Source organism: Pollachius pollachius (assembly GCF_949987615.1).
Source record: "Pollachius pollachius genome assembly, chromosome: 1".
In the NCBI taxonomy this organism is placed as follows: domain Eukaryota; kingdom Metazoa; phylum Chordata; class Actinopteri; order Gadiformes; family Gadidae; genus Pollachius; species Pollachius pollachius.
In genome coordinates this window covers 47,841,002-47,852,120 of record NC_136934.1, presented here as the reverse complement: position 1 = coordinate 47,852,120, position 11,119 = coordinate 47,841,002, and the positions used below count along the sequence as shown (strand labels likewise).

The following is an 11,119-nucleotide window of genomic DNA, read 5'->3' as shown; positions in this document are numbered from 1 at the left end:
CCCTAGTCCTTAACAACTCTTGTTTCTCCACGATTGCATGGTTTCTCCTCTCAAATATTTATCGTTTCGGCACTAATACAGCCCTCCGCAGCTCTATGGGTTGATCACAACACGTCTACATTGCAGAAGTGGGTGGTGGGCGAGCTGAATTCGTGGGTCACAGGTTGCCAATGTCGTTAATAGTGAAACCAAATCCACCGTATCCCAGAGAGGCTCATCATTTATCTCCTGTTTGGTGGCAAACACTAGCTGGTAGCTAGGGAAGACAACTCTTTGAGTCTCTTTCACAGATGGAAAAAATCTGAAAGAGTTTGGGGGGTTTCCTCTGCAGGGTAATGTCAGACGCTGCAGCCTGTGAACCTGTGATGCTTTTTCTTCCCTTTGGAGTGTGGCGCGTAGGAAAATAATGTATGAGCTTACATCTGAATAATCCCTCTTAACTGACATGATAGTCTTAGAAAGAGGCATACTTAGTCATACTTACGTCAATTTGAGACTCATTGAGGTTTGGATAAAATATACAAAATGACGATCATCATTTACCCTACCGCAGCATTGTGATTTTATTTACTTTTTACAAATATACCAATTTTTTTATAGTATATATATTGTAAACCAATGTGGAAAGAATTGTTGACACATTGTTGTGACAATCGTGGTAGCTATGGACCCATGGCAGTTGGAAAGTTAGCAATGTCGTCCACTCTTCTTTAAGATGACATTCAGAGCCCGTTCCGTAAACGCGGCACGCCCCTGCTTTCCAGTGTTCGAACACTAAGGGACAGTTCCCACTGACTCAGATTAACCTTTCTGTCGACCCTCAGGACGTAATCTAATAAATGCTGACCCAATGTTGAACGAAAACTGTAATTTGATTTTTTGCGCTCATCTTTTAAACAAGATTATACTAAGAGGACAATCCGGTGAGTATGTGAATCGAATTCATGTGTTATGTTACTATGCTGGACATGGTCTGTGTAACAGAGCATGTCAAATTGGATCATGTACTTATTACTAAGATAAATGTTTGGTTTTGCTTCTTTAATTAAGGGCCCCTGAGACCCGAGCCCATATTTTTTCCCCATTTGCTGTTAAGTCATTCTTGTACCATGACCTTTAGTTTCCTACTTCCCAGGGCAAGTATTCGGTTTCAAATGAGTTTCGTATTTTAGCAGAGTGAGGAAGTATATTTTCGTATGTATGAATAAAAAAGGAAAAAAAACGTTTTGTGAACGTTAACAATGAGCTTAATGCTGAAGTTAAACCAAAAGACACAGACTGTACATTTGGCTACCAGAAAAACATTGCCTAGTTCACCCTTCACACAGACGCACACACACACACACAAACATGTGCGCACAACAAAGATTTGAGAGAGAGACGTGTGTTAAAAACAAAACATTTGAATCCCTACCCCCTTACCTACTCCTTAAATAGACTGTAGAAGTGTAAACTAATCCACATATTAGCGCAGATCTGACCCAAGAAGATAAATCACCAACACACCTGTTGTTGTGGTTGTGTTTGCACTGAAGTAGGAGATGTAGCAATAACACGAGCTGTACATTTATCACGCCACTGTTTACTATTTTGCCAATATCTACAGCTGCTGTTTAGCTAATGCGTGTGTCGGTGTGTGTGTGTGTGTGTGTGTGTGTGTGTGTGTGTTTGTGTGTGTGTGTGTGTGTGTAGTTAAATATGGCACGCATTGGCATCTGTTTTCCGTTTTCTTCAAACAGACGTAAATTAAGCTGCAGTTTTGTGGACTTGGTTCCAATGTGCTTTATGTTGGAGGAACTATAAAGGGCACAAATGATACTAAATCGCCAACATGCACATCATTAATGAAGCGTTGTATGAATATGTCTTTGCCCTTTAAGTCATGCCACATGGGTAATGGAGGAATACACGTCCACATTAATGTATGTATATTATCCCCCTTGATGAGCCCAGAGGCAACGTGTTGTGGTTTTGCACCAGGATTTCGGTTAGTGTATTCATTTAGACATTTCCCTTTGTGGTTTGAGGGTTTCAAAATAAAAGCGTAGGGTTAGGTCCTCTGGTTTACTTTAATCAAATCTACATTTTGTCCCGGCAACCATTCAGCATCCCTTAACAACTACATAGAAATTCAGTCCTTTTATTCCTGATTATCATCAGTGTATCAGTTTTGAGCTTTACGCTTCTTCCTCGCGGCCGGTTGCCTTCGTGTACGTGCACATGCGCATACATGCACGTGCGTGTCGTGTGCATGCGCCCGGCACGCAGGGCTGAAACATGTGCTGAGCAGCACAGATCGCCGGGGGCGACGCCAGACCGGAGAGCGGCGGTTGGTCAATCAGACAGACGGTCCGTCACTCAGACAGTCGGTCACTCAGGCAGACGGACAGACAGTCCGTCAGTCTTCAGTCTCGGCGTGTCAGGGCTATTCTGGCCGCCTCCCGGCCACCTCCTCCTCCTCCTCCTCCTCCTCCTCCTCCTCCTCCTCCTCTGGCCTGCTGCGTCGGCAGCCTGGAGGATCGCGGACGGCAGAGCCATGACATCATGGAAACGACGCCACTGCACTGAGTTCTGAGGGGTGATATCATTTTATATCACCGCGTGGCTCGACATACCCTCATAAGTACATCGGCGACACCTCTCCTCCCCCACACACACACACACACACACACACACACTGTCATTCACAAAGATAGGTGTGAACTTACAAGCCACCCCCCGCCCCCCCCCCCCCCCCCCCCCCCACACACACACACACACACACACACACACACACACACACACACACACACACACACACATAAACTGCACATTAAATAGTCAGAGGCTATTCCATGCCTGTGATGAGCCGCCGGGAAAGCCAGACAGACCCGCTGCCAGGCAGGCGGGGTGTGTGTGTGTCTGCATGTGTGTGTGTGTGTGGCCGCACCACATGCGTCTGTGTGTATGTGTGTGTGTGTGTCTGATTCCATGTGTGTGTTTGTGTGTGTCCGTGTGTGTGTGCATCCGCACCACATGCGTGCGTGCGAGTGTGTGTGTGTGTGTGTGTGTGTGTGTCTGTGTGCGTCCGCTCCACATGCGTGTCTGCGTCCGTGTGTGTGTGTGTGTTCGGGCCACCTGATAGGACCTGCAGGGCGGCGGGCCAACGGGTCTCCTCTGGGTGCCGTCTGGAGAGCGTGAAGCTTGGTCATCCTCCAGCAGCAGTTCAGGGACCTCCAGAGCCCGGGATCACAAGAGCCCGGCCGCTCATTCCACAACACATCAATCACAGGGTTATGTCGCAGTCGTCGCCGTCTGCGGTGACGCCAGGAGCCACACGTAGAGCTGGAGCACGTAGAGTCGGTACAGGGCCAAGGGTAGAGCTGGAGCACGTAGAGTCGGTTCAGGGCTGAGCATAGAGATACAGTATGTAGAGTCGCTAGAGGCCAGCCTAAAGCAGGGGTACGTAGAGTCGGTACAGGACTGAGCATAGAGCTACAGTGCGTAGAGTCAGTAGAAGGCTAAGCGTAGAGCTACAGCACGTAGAGTCGGTAGAGGGCTAAGCGTAGAGCTACAGTGCGTAGAGTCAATAGAGGGCTAAGCGTAGAGCTACAGCGCGTAGAGTCAGTAGAGGGTTAAGCGTAGAGCTACAGAACGTAGAGTCGGTAGAGGGCTAAGCATAGAGCTACAGCACGTAGAGTCAGTAGAGGGTTAAGCGTAGAGCTATAGCACGTAGAGTCGGTAGAGGGCTACGCATAGAGCTAGAACACATAGAGTCGGTAGAGGTAAGCTAAGCGGGCTAAGCACGGAGACAGAAAGGATAGGAACGTATTGTTTTCTGTTTGTTAAGCATTTTTTGGGGGGAGGGCAGAGAAACGCTGTCATCTGAAGAACCCGCGCTTCAGTTTTCTTCTATGGCAGCATTTTGCGGACACGGCGGTTTTAGGAGCCGCTGAGGTTCAGTGCCAGAGCACTGTTCAGGCATACTGAGTCAAACGGGAACCCGAAGCCCCAGCCGCCACAGTGCTGGGGTTACAGCCCTTAATAAACTCTTACTCCACTGCAGGCCAGACAACTAGTTAGTTATTTATAGGGCGCGGAGGCTCGTATAGTTGCGTGATTTCTGTTTTTATTTGAAATCGGATACAGCGTCAAAGTGAAGTAACTGGCCGAATATAAGAGGGAACTGTGAGGCCGATGAAACGGGAACCACAGAGATATTCTATCAGGCGAAGTCCCAACACATTTACCGCTATTTTTACCAGTATATCTTGTGATAAAATGATTATACTACAGCCTGGATATATAATAGAGGTATTTATGACGGGGGGGAAAAAAAACAACATAATCCAAAAAAGACACATTCAATTCATCCCATTTTGAGTCCAACAAAAGTTCACTCACCCGTAAACGATCGCCAGCGATCCATGAATTACGACATCTTTAGCCACCATATGTGCATTATTGCAACATCAGCCACCGGGATATATCGGTGTTGTGTTTTCATTCAACGCATTACGATTTATATCCTTGATCCCCTATGAATCCAAAAACGTTCCCCTTTATGAGTCAGCGTCTGAATCGTAAAAAACGTGAAACCCGGCGACCCAAATTTATTATCTCTACTTAGTGCTCCGAAACACTCTTCATCCTCCCTCTAAGCATGCTTTGATGGCCGTCCAGTCCCTGCTAGTCTCCCCTCACAGAACCCAGAACTCGGGGAAATCCTTCGACCGCTGGCCGGGACGTCCTGCTTACTCTCCAACGCGACCAAACACAGCGTTACTGCTGCTGCTGCACGGGCCTTCCCCCTGAAGTTACTTTGCCTTTTTCGTTTTTTTTTTCTCGACTTGTAATATCTGCCGTGGGCAGATAATTTTCCTCCCATGATGTTGTATGTTTAGATTCTCCAGAGGCCCTACAGAGCTCATCTCTCCTACAAAACTTTTCAGAAACCGGCCAATTTGACATTAAGTAACTTTAAGGTTGAGATTTTGTGATGTGCTCTCAGCTGGGTTCATTTATTGAGTACTTAGTGCCTCTTCAGGGATGGATCTGGAGGGGCTGAGTGAGTTCAGATCTAATGGGGTTTTTCAAGGTCGCATTGTGAGGGGGGTGGGGGGGTATACACAGAGAACAGTGGGTCTTGGGGTTTAGAGGTCAGGGGTCGTTTCGATAAAACACAACAGACTCTAAGATCTATCTATCAGGAGGGAGAATGTGGGACATTTGTCTGTTTCAAGCTCAAAACAAAATCACAGGAATAACTGTACGCTCCCATTACCTGTGAAAACCCTACATACTCCGGTGAAAGAGCTCAGTGCCATCTCTGTTTATTACAATGGCTCTTTCTGATTGGCTGACATTGGGACCTTATATCTGTGCTATCAGTGGTGTTTGATGCATGGTGACTCTATAAGACAAACAGTGACAGAGTCTGTGTTTGACAGTGTCTACATTGGCTATAGTTTGACTGGGCTTAGCTTTCAAATGAAAGCGGTTTCTACAAAGCACCAGCTTCAAAGGCGTGTGTTTCCCGGCCTGTCGGGGATCTGATATCTAATCTCTACCATGTGCAAACTATGCACAACTATGTAGAAAATCGATCTACCGCAAGAGAGAAACACACATCTGTTGGCACCAAGAATGTGTGTGTCACTCTGTGCTACTGTACACACTGTAGTATTGCTGTCCAACAGGATAAAGTATCCAAAGGTCCAACAGGTTAAACGGTGCCTAGCGGCAGGATAGAAGACGCAGCAAGCCCAGGTGTAAGTGATTGTAGAAACAGAGTTTGTTTTGTCAAACACAGTTCAATGGTACTCCAATCTGTAATTAACAGTAGAATGGGCTGGTGGCCAGGTGTGTCAATTGCACTTCCAGAGGAAGTAGGGTGTGCCCAAGATGCCTGGAGGGGTGATACACAGAGGGAGGGCTCCGACACACAGTGCGCTCAGTAGCGCCTGATGTTGTGTTGACGTTTGGGGGGGAGATGCCTGGAGGAAGCAATGGCTCACCGACTCACCGCCCTGAGTGATTGAGGGGCTGACTCAGCGGTCCATCTCACTGTGTGTGTGCGTGTGTGCGTGTGTGTGTGTGTGTGCGTGTGCGTGTGTGTGTGCGCGTGCGTGTGTGTGTGTGTGTGTGTGTCCATCCAGCTGGTCTGTCGGGGAGTGGGGGGCGTGCAGCCGGAGCTGTGGGGGGGGAGATCAGACGCGGCAGGTCCAGTGCGTCCAGAGGACCAGCCGCAGCAACGTGGACGCCCTGGCGGACCCCCAGTGTGTGCACCCCCCCCCAGGCCGGAGGCAGGCCTGCAACGTGCACAGCTGCCCCCCCGTCTGGAGCCCCGGCCCCTGGTCACAGGTTAGCGTGTGTGTTAGCACGTGTGTTAGCATGTGCATCTGCGTGTGTGTGTGTTAGCGTGTGTGTGCTAGCATGTGTGTTGGTGTGTGTGTTAGCATATGTGCGTCTGCATGTGTGTTAGCGTGTGTGTGTTAGCATCTGTGTTACCATGTGCCTCCGCGGTGTGTGTTAGCGTGTGTGCTAATGTGTGTCTTAACATGTGTGTGTTAGTGTGTTTGTTAGCATGTGCATCTGCGTGTGTGTGTTAGCGTGTGTGTGTGCTAGCATGTGTGTTGGTGTGTGTGTTAGCATGTGTGCTAGCATGTGCGTCTGCATGTGTGTTAGCGTGTGTGTGTTAGCATGTGTGTTCGCGTTTACATGGATAATCAGGTGACCATAGCCAATCTCAGCAGGTAAAGACAGAAACATTCTTTAAAACGTATCATCTTTCTTCTGTGGATAAAGTTTTTTTTTGTCGTCCATGAGAATTTCTCCTCAAAACAAATTAAAGCAAGTAAAAGTGATTGAGTGAGTCCAGGACAATGGATTGTATCATTTTTATTTACCTTGGCCATGATGGCTTTAGCATATTTTTACCAAAATGATCTCAATGGCTTTAAGTGACAAATGGGCCCGCTGAGATTTCCCATGCTTCCCCCTCAGACCAGTTCATAGGCAGTGCATTATGTCTGTAAGCATCATTATTACATTGCATGGGTTTTGTTTGAAAAGGTAAAAAAACGAGATTTGAATCCACTTCAAGAGTACGTTTAAAGGCCTCAAACTATAGTCAGATGGTCCCATTCACACGGTGCCATTCATTCATACTTTATTCTGTCTAACCCTTCCAAAAGCTTAGATTTGGAAATGATTAAGCCTGGGTCTTGATTTCAGATAACAACGATCATGAAGTCTCTAGCGATCCCTAAATTACTTTTCAAGAAGAAAAGAGTAAAGAAAAGGCCAAACTGTTCAAAAGAAAATCGATCTAATAGACAACTGTAGACATATTTTTCTCTTTCTTAAGTCCTGATGCTTGCTCAAGATTCAGAAACCCTTACACCATATGCTATGAGACATCAAGTTATTACACATGATTGATGTGAAATCATTCATCATTCATGAAAAATAACTACAGGACAGCAAAACAAAGAAGGTAACTAACAGGCCCTTGTAACATGCCAAACACACAAAAACACAGAGCGTTTGCACTCAAAAAGAGTCGCTCAGCACTTCCTTTTATTAAAGCCTCAACAAAACCGTCAAGTCATGCCGTCAAGGGCACAGAAACCCGAGTCGCCCACAACAGAAAAAATGAGAGATGAAAACAGGTGTTCAGCAAGGCAAAGGCAGTGAGCAATGGTTCCCATTGATATCAAGGACAGAGTTTCCCCGACACCCCGTCCCAAGGTGTTAAAAAGCACTAGGTGTCGTCGCCCCGCCGGCCATAGCTCCCTCACCTCACCGACCCGCACGTTGTCCCGTCTTGTGTCCGCAGTGCTCTCGCTTGTGCGGCAAAGGCCTGAGGAAGAGGACGGTGTTGTGTGCCGGCACGGCCCCCCCCCCGGGCCGGACCCACGCCCGTACCCTGCCGGACAGCTCCTGCGCGGGCGTGCACAAGCCCAGCGGCCAGGAGAGCTGCTTCGTCAAGCGCTGCCCCAAGCAGCGCAAGGTGCAGTGGTTCGTCTCCACGTGGCAAGAGGTAATGTATTCACCCAGTCATTTATTCCTCACTCTCCCGTTGGAATCTCACCTACTGCGCTTTTAATAACCTTCAAAGGAGACATATTACACCACCAGGTGTGAGTGTGATTAGCCTTACAAGCCGTTTCGAAAATCTGCCCCATATGACATCACTAGTGGGCGTGTCCACCTAGATCTGTGCTGGATAGATCAGTCTACCAGCCTACCCCGTTGACTGAAGTAAACGTTGCTCATCTATCCAGCACAGATCTAGGTGGACACGCCCACTAGTGATGTCATATGGGCTAGATTTTCGAAACGGCTTGTAAGGCTAATCACACTCTCACCTGGTGGCATAATATGTCTCCTTAAAAGCTGCACTCTCTCTGGAATCTCACCTACTGCTCCCTTAATTACCTTTTAAACTGCACTCTCTGGAATCTCACCTACTGCACCTTTAATTTGAGCGCAACGGAATTAAAGGTGCAGTAGGTGAATTCCAGAGTTTAAAGAGAGAGTCAGAGATCAGCGGAAGAGAGCAAGAGTTTGACACTAAACCCAAAGAAACCCTCTTTGGTCCCTCCCTCCCTACGTTTTCTCTTCCATTGACAAGTGTTGCGTTTCACACGTCTCTGATAGGCAAGGTGACAGGCAAGGTTGATTATCTGAGCAAATCCAGGGGGAGATGCCCTGATTGGTCAAAAACGAGCTGGGGGTTAACGTAGATTGGTTCCAGCATAGGCCAGTGCATTCAACGTGAAAACGCTAATTTTTCTCTCTAGAGGCTGAATACTTACCCAGTAGCCTCAAATATTATATCGTATCTCTTGCCTACAGCACCTTTAAAGGCCTCACTCAAACATGGGGTACTCTGCTCTGTAAATGTATGTTGATGTATCTAATCAACTCATTTTCCTAACACTTTACCTTTCTACCTCCTTTTGCCTTACCCCTCCCTTTCCTCTACCTCTGGTCTCACTCTGGATTCATACGCCACCTGCTAGTGTTCTGTAACTTGTGGCCGTGGGTCCCAGACGCGATTCATCAAGTGTGCAGAAAAGGTATGAAAAAACACATTACACTACAGCTATTTTGATTGAAAGTTGTAATTTTCCATTTCGGAGCTGCACATGTGATGAAAGTTTTTGATGAATTTTCATCTTTATTTATTTTGGCCAAAATGTAAGTTTTCCAATTAGCAGCCTCTAGTGGCTTGAGTTGTTTCTACAATGATGGCTATTCAAGGTGTGGGGGAGGGGGGGGAAGAGAAACAGAATGAAACTATTTATAGAGAAAATTCTCCACAAATTTTGTTGTCGATTTAGCGCTTTATTCTTGAGAACCGTTCTAGTTCAGATAGTTCATTTTATGGAGCACACAGCTGCAGTAGGAAAGTGACACAGTGCAGGCGACATATTATACCCCCAGGTGTGAGTGGGATTAGCCCTTGCAAGCCGTTTTAATAATGTGCCTCTTCTGACATCACAAGTGTGCGTGTCCACCTAGATGTATGACGGATAGATAAGCAACATTTGCCACAGTCCACTGGGTAGTCTGGTGGACTGGTCCATCCAGCGCACATCTAGGTGGACATGCCCACTTGTGATGTCAGAAGAGGGAGATTTTCAAAACGGCTTGTAACGGCTCATCACACTCCCACCCCGTGGTGTAATATGTCACCTTTAACTCTGCGTCTCGTTAACCCCAGGACACTGCGGGCAAGTACCGCGAGCTGGCGGCCAAGAAGTGCCACCACGTGCCCAAGCCGTCGGTGGCGCTTCAGAGACCCTGCGTCCTGGCCGACTGCCCCCCAGCCCGGAGCACCCCCCCGGGACACTACCCCTGGAACCCGCGTCCGCGCCTCCACCCTCCTCCTCCGCCTCCACCCCCGGCCAAGCCCCAGCCTCAGCCTAAGCCTCCGCCTCCCGCTCCCACTGACTGGTACTCCTCGCCTTGGGCCCAGGTCAGATCCCCTAACGCCTTATTAATAGTCCTGCCCTATCCCTTGTTAGTATGTTCCTGTGTATATAGAGCCCAGACGAGCTAATAAAGGCTAATAGGCAGTAGCCAAGTCAGGCGGCGATTGTGTTGGCCAAGCTTCAAGACATTGCACTTGCAGTAAATAGGAGTGGACTACTTAGGGAGACATGTATATTTGGGATTTCAATTTACAACCTTTTTCTGCAGTCCACTTGTCGTTCGATTGAAACTCAGGCTAAATGGATGTCGCCACTTTAATATGTTAGGGCTACAAGTCCTCTGACTACATCAAACCCTGAATAAAAGCAAGAAGCCATGAATCAGGGGTCGTCCCACAAGGACTAGAAAATGAAAACTGATAATGGAGCAAAAACTAACGTAGATCCTTCCCCGTGGTTCCCTGCAGTGTTCGGTATCGTGTGGTGGAGGGGTCCAGACCCGAGCGGTCCAGTGCCTTGCCCAGGGGAAGCCTGCCTCTGGGTGTCCGGCCCCCACTAAGCCCAGCGTCTCCCAGGCCTGCAACACCAGCTTCTGTCCCCAGCCTGAGAAGAAAGGTAGGTCGGCCTTTAGTACCGGCGCATCAAGACACTTTTTTATTAAAGGGGATGCTCCTGGGATAGCATTGGCTTCCATGAGCCACTAACAACCAATCCGATTGTAGATTATCTTGCAAAACGCATATAAGTAAGAACTTATATGCGTTTTTTAGTTTACTACTTCTGGCCGAGTGTGTGTTGGCCAAAAACAAGCTAAAAGATTTAAATACGTCTGCCATCGTATATTAATCTCAAGTAGAGAATATCGTTTTATACGTGGACTCAAAATGTCTGAAACGCAATAGCACTTACGTTCTGCATTCCGTGATTGACCCGACGGGCCGTATCACCTAAATATGTATATAACCTCATGTTCACCGTCTTCCACCATCACTCTCCACCCCTCCAAACCCCCCCTGCAGACCTGGGATGCAAGGACCACTTCAGCTGGTGCCACCTGGTTCCGCAGCACAGCGTCTGCAGCCACAAGTTCTACGGCAAGCAGTGTTGCGAATCCTGTTCCCATTCAAACCTGTAAGCTAAGAAGAAGATCACCACCGAGACATACACAGACAGACCGAGAGACTGATAGACTTCAC

The 11,119-nt window shown here is 47.8% G+C and overlaps 1 protein-coding gene across 1 annotated transcript in view; it reads left to right on the top strand.

Annotated features, from left to right (window-relative positions):
• Positions 1–11,119, top strand: part of adamts16 (ADAM metallopeptidase with thrombospondin type 1 motif, 16) — a gene marked incomplete at its 5' end in the record, with an annotated part of 190,794 nt that extends 179,675 nt beyond the window's left edge. Inside the window, 6 exon segments of the mRNA XM_079758578.1 lie at positions 6,138–6,342; positions 7,820–8,023; positions 9,009–9,065; positions 9,713–9,967; positions 10,391–10,538; positions 10,943–11,119. Coding sequence (XP_079614704.1) covers positions 6,138–6,342; positions 7,820–8,023; positions 9,009–9,065; positions 9,713–9,967; positions 10,391–10,538; positions 10,943–11,058 — 985 coding nt within the window. The 3' untranslated portion in view covers positions 11,059–11,119.